The 16,203-nt window shown below is 65.0% G+C and overlaps 2 protein-coding genes across 2 annotated transcripts in view; one reads left to right on the forward strand and one right to left on the reverse strand.

Moving 5' to 3' along the window:
* The window catches only part of NOXA1 (NADPH oxidase activator 1), a 20,936-nt gene extending 19,418 nt beyond the window's left edge, over positions 1 to 1,518 (forward strand). The window contains exon 15 of the mRNA XM_064170867.1: positions 152 to 1,518. Within this exon, the coding sequence (XP_064026937.1) occupies positions 152 to 249 (98 nt within the window). The 3' untranslated portion in view covers positions 250 to 1,518. The remainder of the gene's footprint in view (positions 1 to 151) is intronic.
* LOC135190008 (ectonucleoside triphosphate diphosphohydrolase 8-like) lies at positions 1,280 to 12,061 on the reverse strand. Its single transcript, XM_064170866.1, has 10 exons — positions 11,954 to 12,061; positions 8,556 to 8,687; positions 7,702 to 7,819; positions 6,627 to 6,777; positions 5,529 to 5,688; positions 4,264 to 4,494; positions 3,249 to 3,512; positions 2,364 to 2,474; positions 2,109 to 2,243; positions 1,280 to 1,715 (listed from the first exon to the last, which is right to left on the reverse strand). Exons 2-10 carry the CDS (start codon positions 8,673 to 8,675, stop codon positions 1,524 to 1,526), a joined length of 1,482 nt encoding a protein of 493 aa, XP_064026936.1. The 5' UTR covers positions 8,676 to 8,687; positions 11,954 to 12,061; the 3' UTR covers positions 1,280 to 1,523.
* Between the last annotated feature and the right edge of the window lie 4,142 nt (positions 12,062 to 16,203).

The following is a 16,203-nucleotide window of genomic DNA, read 5'->3' on the forward strand; positions in this document are numbered from 1 at the left end:
CAGATGGCCTCTCCAGTGCTGCCTCAGCCTCACAGCCAGCAGGCAGAGGCCAGTGCTGGGTTTTGCCCAGGGTGAGATTCCAGCTGTGAAGCCTCTCCCTGAGCCCACTCCCAGGGGCCAGGCCTCACCCTGCTGCTTTGTGTGTTCCCAGTGAACGAGGACTGGCTGGAAGGACGCTGCAAGGGCAAGACTGGCATCTTCCCCAGGTGCTTTGCAACCCAGACCAGTTGTGGTGCTGCCTCCCTATAGCAAGCAGGAGCCTTCTCCTGCCCAACCACACCACCTCCCAGGGCTGGGAGACATCAGGCCCAGCGCACTCAGGCCACAGCCAGGAGCTCTGCTGACCCTGGACAGGAGATGCCTCCCCTCACAGTCCCCATGGGGTCAGTCCAGCAGCCTGTTCCCACAGCTGGCATTGTTACCTCTGTGCTTATGCTGCCAAGGATGTGCCCATGCAGGGCAGAGAGGAGAGGGGGACCTGGTGTTTGGCCGTGGGGAACCACAGCCAGGGGCTCAGGGGCTGGATGGGAAGAGGTTAACCTCCCCTGCCTTGCTGCTCAGCCCGGGCTGACTCTAAGGAGGCCAAGGAGAGCCCTCTGTGAGCAGCAGGCAGAGCCCTGCTGCCCAGGTCCTTATCTCCGCCGGCAGAAGGCTTTGTGCTCAGTTTGCTCATGGGATAAGGCCCTGGTGAGGACCACCAGAGGCCACCTGGCACAGCCAGAGGGCTCTGAGCATTCCTCAGCCTGCATGTTACTGCCTTGTGCTGCGTGGGCAGGGGTCCTGCAGCACAGAGCAGAGGTGGCTGTGGACAGTCCTGGCCTGGGGAGTGTGGGGCTGGGCTGGTGGCTGCAGCTGGAAGGACTGAAGAGAGCAATTCCTGCAGCTGAGCTGGGCTGGGGCTCTGCTGGTCTGAATAAACCCCTCAGGTGCCTGGAGCTGGAAGCTGCTGTGGGTTTGGTGTCTGACAAAGCTGGGCTGTGTAACCTGCATATGCAAGAAGCCCTGGGCCAGAGCTGGCAGCTCCTACCTCAGCTGCCACTTGTGCCCTCTGCTGAGATGTGCCAGAAAACGCTTTGGAAGAGAGCTGAGAGTGCCTGGGGGAGGTTGTTCTGCCACACACTGCAGAGACCTCGCACAGCCTGCACAGGGCAGGACCCAGAGAAGGTTGTCCCCCTCCTCAGAGCTGAGGTGGCCACCACTGGTGTCACTTGCCTCCCAGGGCAGCCCAGCAGGACAGGAGGTGCCAAGGAAGCTGTGCCAGGCTGGTTGGTGACTCTCCTTTGAAAAACAAAAGCAGATTTATTTCCAGCTGGGATTTCTCTGGCCTGTGCCAAGCCACCAGGTCTTGGTCAGCTTTAGCCAGGCTAAAGGAGTCTTTTTCCTCCTGGAGGTACTTACAGAGCTCAAGACACATTTGACACCCTCAGAGATGACCCAGCTGAGCCCCCTGAGCACTGGAGATGGGTCTAATGCCCTCAAGCTTCTCCTCCTTCCACCTTCTGCAGCACTTCCCTGCCTGGGAGCTACTTGCTCTTCCAGAGGCACTGGAGGAGAATGGCCACCAGGCCTGTCACCGTGGCCAGCACGATGAAGGAGACAGCTCCTGCCCAGAGGCCGGGCGGGTGCCCCTTGCTGTGCTGCAGCCCCTCCGCAGGGACGAGGTTGGTGAGGTTCAGCATGTAGCCCAGCGTCCAGCCCACGTCCGTGTTGGCCACCTGAGGGGCACAGCAGAGGGCATCACCCACCAGCACCACTCCCAGGCACCCCTCCCCCCAGCTGTGACTGCACAGGCCCTGGCCCAGCTCTGCCTGTGGCCTGCGCCTGAGCTTTGCTCCTCTGTCGACCTGGGGCATGTCCTGGCCCAAGTGGGTGATGAGGGAGGGAGGGCACCTCTGTCTTCCCTCTGATGCTCAACTCAATTCTGTCCACTGTCCAAATCCTGCTCAGCCCCCTCCATAAAATCAGCTTCTGTGCCCACCAGAGTGCAGGACTAAGGAGCTGGTGCAGAGGTCTGGGGCAGGTGAGGAAGAGTGGAGCTGTGCTGGCATCACTGGGTGGCAGCCATGGGATGGGGCCAGAGCAGTGGCACAGGACGCCAGGGGCTTTACCTGCCGGCTGAAGTGGATGTGGCTCCAGGTCTGCTCGTCGAACTTGTAGCCCTTCAGCAGCAGAGTCAGGATGTAGGTTGCCATGGCACAGTAGGAGTGTAGATACCTGCCGGCCTGGGGGTAGGTCCCCAGCAGCTGTGGGGCCGTCGGGGTACACGGTGCAGTGAGGAAGCTGCTCAGCAGCCCAGCCCAGCGCCCAGCAGGATGTGTGCCTCGGCACAGGACCGGCACAGGACCCTGCTGCCCTCCGCTCACCTCCGTCCACTCCCTCCTGCAGAAGCTCTGCACCGCGGCGGTGGCAGCGCCTGCGGACCCCAGGCTGGTGAGGTTCAGGAAGTCAAAGGTGTAGTAGAACCCAGCGAAGGCCTGGGGGTTATGGGCAGGTGGTGAAAGCCAACTCCTCACCCTAAGAACAGGGGCAGGGGCAGGGCCCCTTCTGCCGGGGCACAGGGGCCACCTAATTCCCAGGGCTCAGCTCCCAGTGGTTGCTTGGCGCTGGCTGACAAACGCTGGGGCTGCTGCCTGTGCTCTGAGCTAGCTCAGACCTGCTCCCTGGGACAAGACCTTCCTGCTTCCCTTGGGGAAGCCTGGGACGTGGCAGGAGGCAGAAGCCACCTCCCGGCATAGGAGGCTTGCAGATGGGCCTAGTTCTGGGCTGTCCTCTCTCCCCTTCCCATGCCCAGTGCCAGAGGGACTCCCACCCTGCAGCCTCCCACTGCCAGCCCAGCCGTGGGAAGCATCCTCACGAAGGTTCAGCAAGTGCAGGCTGTGATAAAGCCCCGAGAAGGCCTGAGGGGGTTTAAGACCAAGGGTGGGCAGGTTAGTCAAGCTCCCAGGCCACTGTCACCCCCCCAACCCCTCTCACCCACTGCTCTGCAGGGATCCCTAAGGGTGGCATCTGCCAACCAGCCAGGAGGGAGCCCTGGGACTGCTCCTCACAGCAGGTGGAGGCTGTGACAACACAGGTCTCAGTCTGCCTGGCACTCTGGTGACACCCTGCATGTCCCAGCACATCAGGCACATTCCAGCCTGCAGGGCTGGCACCGTGCAGACTTCTAGGGCAGTTTTCCTGGGGTTGTGTCCAGGTTCTGGTGCCCCCAGAGCCCCCAGTGCCAGCCCAGCCCCGGGATGCATCCTTACGAAGAAGGCTCCGCGCACGGGGGGCTGATAGACCCCGTTGAAGCCACAGCTCTGGTTGGCTCCGCAGCTGAAGTTGAAGAGGTCCTCGATGGCAGCACTGCAGGCTGCTGGGTCCCCTGTCCCTGTCACCGTCAGGCTCTCTGCAGGGCTGGCACTGCTTGGTGCCTGCACACAGGGACTGTCGTAGAGCTCTGCCGTGGTGGTGTTCTCCTGGTACCCCCGGGGGTAGCAGGGGTGTGATATCTGGGGGGAAGAGGAGTTGCCCTGGGGAGAGCAGGAGCTGTTAGTGGAGCCTGGCATGGGACAGCAGTGAGACCTCACCCTTCTGCCCACCCTGTACGGGGACATTGCCATAAAGCAAGACCTACACTCCAGGAGGGTTTGAGGAGAAGCAGGATCCATCCTTCCCATGACTAAGCTGCCTGCAGCTGTCACTGGTCCTGCTGAGCTGTGCTGGGGTGGCAATGCCACTGTCAGCCTGTGCCAACCCACGGGGATGATGACCTGCTCCCCAGAGCAGTGTGTGGGCACCATGGAGAGCCTGTTCCCCCTGGCATCTTGCAGGTCCCAGCACAGAAGGGACAGAAGATGGATCCCCACCTGCATGCTCCCTGAGCTTCCCTGTCCCCCACAGTGCTGAGACAAGCTGGGACAGAAGGAGCTCAGAGGTGGAGCAGTGTGCAGGAGGTGTGTTGGGAATCCTCTCTCCAGGCAGAAACTGAGGAATGGGGACAGGGAAGAAGCTATGGATACAGCTGGGCTGGGGAAGGGATAAACGGTGCCACTCCATGCCAGTGTGTGGAGAAGAGGAGCCCTGGCAGGGAACCACCAACACCTTCCACCCAAAGGAGAGGAGGATTTCTTGGTCCAGTTGATAAAATCTAAGCCTCTCCCAGCTTGTGCACTTGTGAAAATTCCCAATCCTTCCCCACAGGCATGCCCAAAACTGCCAGAAGACACTTCCATGGTGCTGGGCTATGGCCGAGCAGGTCCTGCTGCGCCCTGGCTGTGGTACCTTGTGGAGAGCTGCCAGCAGCATCTTCAAGGCCTGAGTCTGCCCATAGCAGAGGTAGCTGTGGCTGTAGAGGGAGTAGTCAGTGCCATATAGCCTGAAGAAGACAGAAGTGTTCTGGTCCTCCAGGGGGACTCCGGGCTGGAAGGTGATCTGTGTGGAGGCTCCCCCAAGGTCCATGGCTCCCACAACCTCGGCGTGCTCTGGGTGCTCCCACTGCCCTGCAAAGGAAAACTGCCCAGCAGGCAGCAAGGCAGTATCAGCCTCTGGCCCTGCTCTCAAAGTTTTACAGGCTCAGAAGCCCCTGAGGGACCTTTCGAGTTCTGCCTCCCTGTTTAACCCCTGCCTGCCCTGTCCTTCACCCATACAGGCATCCATGTAGCACTGCAGCCTGCCTGCTGCATGTCAACTGGCATCCAGACTTGGAGGAGGGGGAGCAACACTTCACATAACCACACAGAGTCACAGAGTGAAGCAGGTTGGAGAAGCCCTTCAAGAGCATCGAGTCCAACCTAACAACTTCTAATTCACTAACCCCTGGCACTGAGTGCCTCATGAAGCCTCTTCTTAAACACCCTCAGGGATGGGCCCTCCACCACCTCCCTGGGCAGCCCATTCCAATGCCAATCACTCTCTCTGACAACAACTTCCTCCTCACATACAGCCTGAACCTGCCCTGGCACAGCTCCAGGCTGTGTCCCCTTCTTCTGTTGCTGCCTGCCTGGCAGCAGAGCCCAACCCCACCTGGCTACAGCCTCCCTGCAGGCAGCTGCAGACAGCAATGAGCTCTGCCCTGAGCCTCCTCTGCTGCAGGCTGCACCCCCCAGCTCCCTCAGCCTCTCCTCACAGGGCTGTGCTCCAGGCCCCTCCCCAGCCTTGCTGCCCTTCTCTGGGCACCTTCCAGCACCTCAACAACTCTCTTGACTGGAGGAGCCCAGAACTGGACACAGCACTCCAGGGGTGGCCTGAGCAGGGCTGAACACAGGAGCAGAAGGTCTTCCACCTGGGCTCTGATACTGCTACATCCCTGAGATACTAAAATTGACCCATATGGAAGCAGAGAGCAGAGGACCAGGCTAGAGGCAAAGGCCCTTGGTTGTGGCAGCCAGCCTGATGGCACTGGTGGAGCTGGCAACCTCAGGCTGCATTTCCAAGGGTGCCTGCGCCATAAATGTGCATTTTTCTCTCCTCTGGGCATCAGGAAAGCAGGCTGCAGCTCTGGCAGGCATAGAGATGCTCACCCCCTCTGCCCACTGCCCCCAGCACACCTTGATCAGAGTCTCCAGCAGGTAGTTGACAGTGACCCAGCCAAAGGAGCCCTCCTCGTTCCCCGTCAGGATCCTTGCTCCGCGGAAGTCCACAGGGTACTGCCCGATGGCCTTGGCAACCTCAGCCAGCACCTGCTCGGCCTTGCTGCTGTTCTGCTCCCTGCCCGGGGGAGGACACAGACACCCTGTGCTGGGGCAGGCTGGGGCTGGGCAGCTCTTGCAGCAGGGCAACAGGCAGAGGCTGCTGCCTCCTGCTAAGCACCAGTGCTGCCCCAGGGCAGGGGAAGCCACCAAGTCCCTCAGCTGCTGTGCTGGGAGTCTCCCTACAAGTGCTGCCCAGGGGCCCTGCACGGGCATGGGGAGGGGTCCTTGGTGCCAGGCTGGCAGAGGAGCTTCAGCCACCTCTGAGGCTGCAGTGCACTGCTGTCCTGCTGTCCTGCTTTGCTCTGGGACAGAGATCAGCTTGTTCCCAGCAGCTGGCTCAGCACAGCTGAGGTCTGGTGTTCTCACACCCCGACGGCTCAGCTGCAGAGGTGCTGTGCCCTGCCAAGGAGCTGCCGGGGGGCACGGCCAGGACAGCTGCCCCAGACTAGTCAAAGGTGTGATCCATGGGATGGGAGGTCAGGGTCAGAACACAGAATGGGGGCAGCTGGCTGTGGGGCAGGTTGCAGCTCAGGCAGTGCTCAGCAGGCACTGTGCAGCGCCTGCGCTCCTTGGGCTCGATCTCCCTTGGCTCTATTAATTGCCATTACTATTACTGCAATTTGCTTTGGTTTAATCATTAAACTGCTCTGAATTCCTGAGGTTTCTGTTCCAGATTCCTCTCCCCAGCCCGCTGAGGGGCAGAAATGAGGCAGCAGCTGCATGGTTCTCAGTTGCTGCCTGGGCTTAAACTGCAACAACTGGAGGGTGCCCCATGGGCACAGGGAGCAGCTCTCTTGCTCACCACACTGGAGTGCAGACAGAGATGCTCTGCCCATCTCCACAGCCTGCCCAGCCTGCAGCCCTGCTGTGCTCCCAGCCCCCCATGCCCCCAGCCCCTGCAGAAACACAAGGTGGGGAGGGGTTGGAGCTGACAGCTCAGGGCAGTGCCAGTACCTCAGCAGACGCATGCCCGCCGTTGCCCCCAGGTAGGTGGGGGTCTCCTGCTGCTGCTCAGCAGGCACAACCTCCATGGCCTTGTCCAGGCAGGGCTTCAGGCTGGCTCCAGCCCCAGCAGGGTTGTCTGCATAGCTGGAGATGCCAGGTCCTACAGTGGGCACCAAGGGACAGAGTGAGCTCAGTGCCACCCAGGAGGGACAGGGCAGAAGGATCTCCAGAAAGCCCCCAGGGAGTTCTCCCTGCATACCCAGTTGTGCCCCTGCCAATGGTGTCCCTGGAAGGGCAGTGCTCAGAGCTGGCTGCCCACAGGCCGTGCTTGCCACAGCACACTGCAGGAGCTCCTGCCCTGCCCATCGCAGGGCTCTTGCGGTGCTGAGCACAAACTCAGTGCCAGGAGGCCCAAAGGCAGCAGCTGGTACCCAGGAGCTGGTGCACAGACAGAGCCCTGGGGCATTCCCTGGGAAGGGGCAGGCTGATCCCAGCGGGGGGCTGTGTGGAGCCCACAGGGCCACGCAGAGGTGGCCTCTGCACTGCTTGTTTGAGTTCCCTTTCTTAGGGGCTGGCAGCATGGTCTTGTGGTGGGCAGGGGCAGGCTCAGGGGTGGCAGTGGCACTGTTTACCTTCCCCTGAGCTTTGTACACCATTATCACCATTAGCTCCCAGAACTCCCTCCCTTACACTTTGCCCTCTGCCAGACCCTTGCTGTTAACCAGTAACTGCCATGCTGGCACCACAGAGCCTGGATTTGAGGTTGGGGTGAGCTCTGAGCCCTCTCACTCTCTGCCCAGGCACCTCTGCCCTGGCTTGGTGGCCTGTGCCAGTCCCAGCCCAGCTCCATGTACCATTTAGCTGACCCCACCTCCCCTCTGCAGCCTGGTCCTCTCCTCCAGTGCCCGTGCCACAGCCTGCCACCGCCTCTGCCCATAAATGCCCAATAAATAAATGGCCCTTTGGGACGTTTGTCACTTCTCATGCCTGGCACCAGCCAACCACCTCACCTTGGCACGTGGCACAGCCACCCTGGCATGTGGCTGGGGCTGGGAAAAGGGTGGGCAGGCCCTGGCACACTCACCATCCACTCTGCAGGCCTCCACCTGGGACACGATGCCAGTGCTGTTCTCCTTGCCCGCGGGCCAGCGGTAGATGTAGAGGGAGGTGTGCGTGGAGCCAGCATCAAACACCAGCCCGTACTGGGGGCACAGAGGGCACAGGGGGTCACAGCAGGCAAAGCAGCTTCACCCACCACAGAGCAAGGGGAGCTCCAGCTAAGCCAGAAGAGCTCCTGGTGGGCAAACAAGGTGGAGCTGCTGGGGGACTCCCTGGTCTAAGAGGGATACACTCCTCGATGGTGGCATCAGAGGGGCACTGCGCCAGGAGGCCATCGACCGCTTCAATGGTAGGCACCCAGTGGGCACCCAGGGGCACCCAGTGGTCTGAGGAGGTACCCAAAGGGCTTCAGGGGGCACCCAGCACCCAAGGGGACCAAGGTGACTTGGGGGGGGAGTCAGGTGTGAGGGCATCCAAGGGGCACAGGGGGCATCCCAGGGAGCACCAAGTGGCAGCCAGAAGGCTGGGGAGGTACCCACAGGGCACCCAACATCTGAGGCGACCGAGATGGTTTGACAGAGATTCAGGTGTGAGGGCATCCAAGGTCTGGGGGCCACCAAGGGGTTCAGGGGGCACCAGAGTTCTGGTGGCCCTCAAGTGACCAAAGAGTGTAAGCAAGGCAGGTGCAGCTCTGGCACTGCAGCCACCAGCTCCAGCAGATGCCCTCAGAGATGGCAAGGCCATAGGTGCTGCAGGCACCGACCTCTGCCAGGCCTGGGGCACTTTGGGCCACCTCGGTGACAAGCCCTGGGCTGACCCAGGGACAATCCTACCAGCACCCAAGCAGGAGGTGGTGGCTGTGCCCCCCAGGGGCCCTACCTTGCTTCCAGGAGGCAGGAAGAAGTCCTTCACGTTCACCACGCTGAGGATGAGGGCGATGATGCTGAAGACACAGGTGCCTGCCAGGAGCCCTGCCACCACCTGGCCTTTGTAGGCCATTCCTCCTCCAGCCTGCAAGAGCAGCCCCAAGCCCAGCTCACAGCTCTGCATTCGCCAGACCAGTCTGGAAAGGCAAAGCTGGTGGCTGGGTGCAGGACCTGTCAAGAAGGGACTTTCCCTTCCCCTGCCAAGGGCTTGGAGCCGCTCTCCAGCACACAGCTGCTCTTAGGAGAGACTCTGGGCAGTCCTGGGGCTGGGGCACCCTCTCCTGAGCACGCCCTCCCTGATGGATCTCCAGGGTGACTTTTCCAGCCCTACCTTCTCAGCTCAGCCCTCCAGGTGCCCCTCTGCATGCAGCCTGGGCCCCATCCCTCTGCCCGGCTCATTCCCCTGGCAGGAGTCCAGGCTGGGCACAGGACCATGTCCTGGGTGGCTCCCAGAGCGGGCATCCCCTCTGGGGCACGGAGCTGCACCCCTGCGGCACCCTCACGCTGCCACAGAAACCCTCCCCCTCGCAGCCCCCAGCCCCCAGGGCCTGGCACCATCCCTAGATCTTCCTCCCTGCTCCAGCCAGGGGAGCTGCGTCTGCAGCCGTGTGCCTCCTGCCTGCGCCAGCTCTCCGCAGCCCGGTGCAGCTCGGCAGGCGCCCGGGGACAGTGTCCCCTCCTGCAGGGCACCCCCGAGCCTCTCCTGCAGCCCCAAGGGTGGGCAGCCGCAGAGAGCCCCTGCAGATCTGGGCACAGGCAGCCACGCAGCCCAGCCGCAGTGCCCACGGAGACAGCGTCGCAGGGCAGACAGGGCCAGCAGGGTGCGGAGGAGCCCCTGGGGATCGAGCAGGTCCTGTGCCTCCTGCTCGTCCTGCTGGGGCTCAGCTGCAGGCAGAATCAGCCCTGCCTGGGGCAGCAGTGACAAATCACAGCAGATAAGCAAAGCCAAAGGGGCTGGGTCCCTGCCACGGCCTCAGCGCACAGCTGCCGACACTTCCACGTGCTCAGCACCCCACAGCTGGTCCAGATGTGCTTTTCTGAAGGCACAGCTGTCCCTCTGCCTCCTGCATGCCCCCGCTCCCTGCCAGGCAGCACACGCGGGGGCAACAGGCTGACGTCTGCCCACGGAACCAGCTTCAGCTGAGCCCAGGGGGCAGCAGGCTAACGTCTGCCCACGGAACCAGCTTCAGCTGAGCCCAGGGGGCAGCAGGCTGACCTCTGCCCACGGAACCAGCTTCAGCTGAGCCCAGGGGGCAGCAGGCTGACGTCTGCCCACGGAACCAGCTTCAGCTGAGCCCAGGGGGCAGCAGGCTAACGTCTGCCCACGGAACCAGCTTCAGCTGAGCCCAGGGGGCAGCAGGCTGACCTCTGCCCACGGAACCAGCTTCAGCTGAGCCCAGGGGGCAGCAGGCTGACGTCTGCCCACGGAACCAGCTTCAGCTGAGTCCCGGGGGCAGCAGGCTGACCTCTGCCCACGGAACCAGCTTCAGCTGAGCCCAGGGGGCAGCAGGCTGACCTCTGCCCACGGAACCAGCTTCAGCTGAGCTCAGGGGGCAGCAGGCTGACCTCTACTCACAGAATCAGCTGAGCCGTGGGTGCCCCAAGCACCCTGGAGAAGGTGCTGCCCCCAGGCAGTGCTCTGGCTGACACCTGGGTGCTGTCACTTGGCCACACAACTCTCCTACGTGTGCATAAGAGCAGAGAACTCCCTCGCCCTGGCCAGGTCAGCCCCGCAGCTCGCACGGCAGAGGCATGGCACGGGGAGATGCCAGTTCCAGTTCTGAAGTCAGTATCTCTGGTGACTAACACAGGTGAGCAATCTCCTGCCTGACGTGAGCTGTCTAACGATGAGCAGCAGCTGATCTCTTCTGTCCATGCCATGGGGCACAGAACTGCAGCAAACCCTTATCAGGGCTTATCCTACAGCCAGGACCCTTCCCCTGGCTAGAAGAGATTACACGAAGCAGATGTTGAAGCCCTGTATTGCCTCATTCCCACTCCTATCAGCGTTGCTGGGCTGCCCAGACAGAGCTGCATCACTGGGATGTGATTGCCAAGCTCCAGCTAAGAGCACTGGGAAAAGTCCCCAGCCCAGCCCACATCCTGGAAAGTTCTGTTCCAGGCACTATCTGATGGAACTGTCCAAAAATGATGATAAATGGGAGCAGGTGGGAAATGGGCTCCACCTGCTCTGCTAGGAACCCTTCAGACTGGGCAGGAGGCAGCATCCAAAGGCAGCAGAGAGCCAGCAAGGCCCAGGGAGGAGAGCAGGGCATGGGGAGGGAGCCAGGAAGGTGGAAATGAAGCCAAAAGGTGTGTGAGAAGCTAATCGATCTGCTCAGCCACTTAGTGGCACCTCGGGGCTGGCCAGCACTGATAACCTGCTGCCATTTGTGGCAGGTTCAGCTCAGCTGCAGGGATGGAAAGGTGGTGGTGATGCCTCCAGAGCTAAAGGAGAGGCTGCAGGGTGCTGCAAGGGCCATTCCAGAGCTAAAGGAGAGGCTGCAGGGTGCTGCAAGGGCCATTCCAGAGCTAAAGGAGAGGCTGCAGGGTGCTGCAAGGGCCATTCCAGAGCTAAAGGAGAGGCTGCAGGGTGCTGCAAGGGCCATTCCAGAGCTAAAGGAGAGGCTGCAGGGTGCTGCAAGGGCCATTCCAGAGCTAAAGGAGAGGCTGCAAGGTGCTGCAAGGGCCATTCCAGAGCTAAAGGAGAGGCTGCAGGGTGCTGCAAGGGCCATTCCAGAGCTAAAGGAGAGGCTGCAGGGTGCTGCAAGGGCCGTTCCCAGCTGTCCCAGCGTGTGAATAGTTCACAGCTGTGCACAGCTTGGGCTGCTCTTGGGCTTGCTCGGGTACAAGTGGGGACAGGGAGGTGCTTTGCCGCAGTCTTGGGATGTCCCTCACCTTGCAGCATCCCTGACGGGGTGGAGCAGAGGGGAGCTGAACGCTCGGGAGGAAAGGCTCAGCGGCACTGCTGGATCTCCCCCTGGAAGATGGGGTTAGGGTTAGGCTGTGCCCAGGGGGGTGTGAAAGAAGAGCAGTACAGCAGGAGCGTGGGCGAGCCGTGCTGGGCACATCCCTGCCAAGCAGAGTGGTCCCTGCCTCCCATCCCTCCCAGCAGCAATGGCGCTCAGTGGTGCCCTCCATGCCCCATCCATGTCCCCTCCATGCCCTTTGCCCCCGCGCCGTGGGCAGCTGATTCAGCATGTGGCCTCCCCAGCCCCCCGCGGCGCCCCCAGCCCACGCAGCGTGGGTGCCCAGCACCCAGCTCCGCTGCCGGCTGGGGCACACCCAGGGCCGAGCCACCGCCCGCTGCCAGCGCAGCCCCAGCGAGGGGCACCCCGGACCCGGGCTCACCCCGGCTGCTCCCGGCCGCTGCTCCCGGTGTCCGCTCGCCCCGGTGCCAGCTCGTACCTGGCGTGCGGTGCCCGGGACAAAGCCTGCCCGAGCCCCGGCTCTGGCCCTCCCCTTGGCCCCGCACCAGCAACCTGCCCAGGGGAGCCGGGCCCGGAGGCAGCGGGGCCGAGCGGAGCCGGGCTGGGCACAGCGGCTCTCCTTAACCCCTTCGCTGCCGGAGGCGCCACCCGCGGCGCTGCCGGGGGCAGGGGAGGGGCAGCTGCCCGCCGAGCTGCCCGCAAGCCCGGTCTGTGCCGCTGCCCCCCGGGAGCCTGGGGCACGGCGGGGGCACGGCCTGAGGTGTGGCAGCCCCACAGAGATCCTGGCCCCTGACCTGCTGCGTCAGCACAGGGACTGAGCCTGCACCCCACAGCCCCGCTGCGATCCCACAGCCCCGCTGCGATCCCACAGCCCCACTGTCACCCCACAGCCCTGCAGTCACCCCACAGCCCCACTGTCACCCCACAGCCCTGCAGTCACCTCACAGCCCCACTGTCACCCCACAGCCCTGCAGTCACCCCACAGCCCTGCAGTCACCCCACAGCCCCACTGTCACCCCACAGCCCTGCAGTCACCCCACAGCCCCACTGTCACCCCACAGCCCTGCTGTCACCCCACAGCCCCACTGCGATCCCACAGCCCCGCTGTCACCCCACAGCCCTGCAGTCACCCCACAGCCCCGCTGTCACCCCACAGCCCTGCAGTCACCTCACAGCCCTGCTGTCACCCCACAGCCCCGCTGTCACCCCACAGCCCTGCAGTCACCCCACAGCCCCGCTGTCACCCCACAGCCCTGCTGTCACCCCACAGCCCTGCTGTCACCCCACAGCCCCACTGCGATCCCACAGCCCCACTGTCACCCCACAGCCCTGCAGTCACCCCACAGCCCCGCTGTCACCCCACAGCCCTGCTGTCACCCCACAGCCCCACTGCGATCCCACAGCCCCACTGTCACCCCACAGCCCTGCTGTCACCCCACAGCCCCGCAGTCACCCCACAGCCCCACTGTCACCCCACAGCCCCACTGTCACCCCACAGCCCTGCAGTCACCCCACAGCCCCACTGTGATCCCACAGCCCCACTGTCACCCCACAGCCCTGCTGTCACCCCACAGCCCCGCTGTCACCCCACAGCCCCACTGTCACCCCACAGCCCCGCTGTCACCCCACAGCCCTGCTGTCACCCCACAGCCCCACTGTCACCCCACAGCCCCGCTGTCACCCCACAGCCCCACTGTCACCCCACAGCCCCGCTGTCACCCCACAGCCCTGCAGTCACCCCACAGCCCCACTGCGATCCCACAGCCCCGCTGTCACCCCACAGCCCCGCTGTCACCCCACAGCCCCGCTGTCACCCGGCTCTGCCATACCCCATGCTGCCCCACTGAAGGGTGAGACAGGCTGGCATATGGGCCCGGGACACAAACAGGAGGGACCTAGCAGGTCCAAAGCCCCATACTGATGCCCAGAGACCCACCTGCCCCCATGGCCAAGGATGCCTGCTCACGGCCAGGGACCCTTCCCCACAACCACGGACACATCCCCCCGGCCAGGCTGCTGCCAATCCCCGTGGTCAAGCAGCCGACCCCGGTGTGCAGGGTGCCACTTGCTCGGGCCGGTGCCGGCAGAGGTGCGGGCAGGCAGGGCACTGCTCTGGGGCGGGGGGCAGAGGTGCGGGCAGGCAGGGCACTGCTGTGGTGCGGGCAGAGGTGCGGGCAGGCAGGGCACTGCTCTGGTGCGGGGGGCAGCGGTGCGGGCAGGCAGGGCACTGCTCTGGTGCGGGGAGCAGAGGTGCGGGCAGGCAGGGCACTGCTGTGGTGCGAGGGCAGCGGTGCGGGCAGGCAGGGCACTGCTCTGGTGCGGGGAGCAGAGGTGCGGGCAGGCAGGGCACTGCTCTGGTGCGGGGAGCAGAGGTGCGGGCAGGCAGGGCACTGCTGTGGTGCGGGGGCAGAGGTGCGGGCAGGCAGGGCACTGCTCTGGTGCGGGGAGCAGAGGTGCGGGCAGGCAGGGCACTGCTCTGGTGCGGGCAGAGGTGCGGGCAGGCAGGACACTGCTCTGGTGCGGGGGGCAGAGGTGCGGGCAGGCAGGGCACTGCTGTGGTGCGGGGGCAGAGGTGCGGGCAGGCAGGGCACTGCTCTGGTGCGGGGAGCAGAGGTGCGGGCAGGCAGGGCACTGCTGTGGTGCGGGGGGCAGAGGTGCGGGCAGGCAGGGCACTGCTGTGGTGCGGGGGCAGAGGTGCGGGCAGGCAGGGCACTGCTCTGGTGCGGGGAGCAGAGGTGCGGGCAGGCAGGGCACTGCTCTGGTGCGGGCAGAGGTGCGGGCAGGCAGGACACTGCTCTGGTGCGGGGGGCAGAGGTGCGGGCAGGCAGGGCACTGCTGTGGTGCGGGGGCAGAGGTGCGGGCAGGCAGGGCACTGCTGTGGTGCGGGGGCAGAGGTGCGGGCAGGCAGGGCACTGCTCTGGTGCGGGGAGCAGAGGTGCGGGCAGGCAGGGCACTGCTCTGGTGCGGGGGGCAGCGGTGCGGGCAGAGGTGCGGGCAGGCAGGGCACTGCTCTGGTGCGGGGAGCAGAGGTGCGGGCAGGCAGGGCACTGCTCTGGTGCGGGGAGCAGAGGTGCGGGCAGGCAGGGCACTGCTGTGGTGCGGGGGCAGAGGTGCGGGCAGGCAGGGCACTGCTCTGGTGCGGGGAGCAGAGGTGCGGGCAGGCAGGGCACTGCTCTGGTGCGGGCAGAGGTGCGGGCAGGCAGGACACTGCTCTGGTGCGGGGGGCAGAGGTGCGGGCAGGCAGGGCACTGCTGTGGTGCGGGGGCAGAGGTGCGGGCAGGCAGGGCACTGCTCTGGTGCGGGGAGCAGAGGTGCGGGCAGGCAGGGCACTGCTGTGGTGCGGGGGGCAGAGGTGCGGGCAGGCAGGGCACTGCTGTGGTGCGGGGGCAGAGGTGCGGGCAGGCAGGGCACTGCTCTGGTGCGGGGAGCAGAGGTGCGGGCAGGCAGGGCACTGCTCTGGTGCGGGCAGAGGTGCGGGCAGGCAGGACACTGCTCTGGTGCGGGGGGCAGAGGTGCGGGCAGGCAGGGCACTGCTGTGGTGCGGGGGCAGAGGTGCGGGCAGGCAGGGCACTGCTGTGGTGCGGGGGCAGAGGTGCGGGCAGGCAGGGCACTGCTCTGGTGCGGGGAGCAGAGGTGCGGGCAGGCAGGGCACTGCTCTGGTGCGGGGGGCAGCGGTGCGGGCAGAGGTGCGGGCAGGCAGGGCACTGCTCTGGTGCGGGGAGCAGAGGTGCGGGCAGGCAGGGCACTGCTCTGGTGCGGGGAGCAGAGGTGCGGGCAGGCAGGGCACTGCTCTGGTGCGGGGAGCAGAGGTGCGGGCAGGCAGGGCACTGCTGTGGTGCGGGGGGCAGCGGTGCGGGCAGGCAGGGCACTGCTGTGGTGCGGGGAGCAGAGGTGCAGGCAGGCAGGGCACTGCTGTGGTGCGGGGGGCAGCGGTGCGGGCAGGCAGGGCACTGCTCTGGTGCGGGGAGCAGAGGTGCAGGCAGGCAGGGCACTGCTCTGGGGCGGGGAGCAGAGGTGCGGGCAGGCAGGGCACTGCTCTGGGGCGGGGAGCAGAGGTGCGGGCAGGCAGGGCACTGCTCTGGGGCGGGGAGCAGAGGTGCGGGCAGGCAGGGCACTGCTGTGGTGCGGGGAGCAGAGGTGCGGGCAGGCAGGGCACTGCTCTGGGGCGGGGAGCAGAGGTGCGGGCAGGCAGGGCACTGCTCTGGGGCGGGGAGCAGAGGTGCGGGCAGGCAGGGCACTGCTGTGGTGCGGGGGGCAGCGGTGCGGGCAGGCAGGGCACTGCTGTGGTGCGGGGAGCAGAGGTGCGGGCAGGCAGGGCACTGCTCTGGGGCGGGTAGCGGTGCGGGCAGGCAGGGCACTGCTCTGGGGCGGGGAGCAGAGGTGCGGGCAGGCAGGGCACTGCTGTGGTGCGGGGGGCAGCGGTGCGGGCAGGCAGGGCACTGCTGTGGTGCGGGGAGCAGAGGTGCGGGCAGGCAGGGCACTGCTCTGGGGCGGGTAGCGGTGCGGGCAGGCAGGGCACTGCTCGGGGGCGGGCAGCGGTGCGGGCAGGCAGCGCAGCCGGCAGCGGGGCCATGGGGCCGAGCCGGGCCGCCCCGCTCCCCCCGCCGGCAGCGCCGAGTGCCCGCCCCGGGCCGTGCCCCGGAACCGGACATCCGAGCCGGGCCGGGTTGC

This window comes from Pogoniulus pusillus, chromosome 35 (genome assembly GCF_015220805.1).
Source record: "Pogoniulus pusillus isolate bPogPus1 chromosome 35, bPogPus1.pri, whole genome shotgun sequence".
Classification (NCBI taxonomy): domain Eukaryota; kingdom Metazoa; phylum Chordata; class Aves; order Piciformes; family Lybiidae; genus Pogoniulus; species Pogoniulus pusillus.

Bases quoted from the DNA above. Each gene is read 5' to 3' on its own strand.
- LOC135190008 (XM_064170866.1), bottom strand. From the start codon at position 8,675: ATGGCCTACAAAGGCCAGGTGGTGGCAGGGCTCCTGGCAGGCACCTGT. The intron at 4,495-5,528 runs GTGTGCTGGGGG...CCTGCTGGGCAG, and splicing joins TGCTGGAGACTCTGATCAAG to TTTTCCTTTGCAGGGCAGTG. The intron at 3,513-4,263 runs GTACCACAGCCA...TGCTCTCCCCAG, and splicing joins TGCTGGCAGCTCTCCACAAG to GGCAACTCCTCTTCCCCCCA.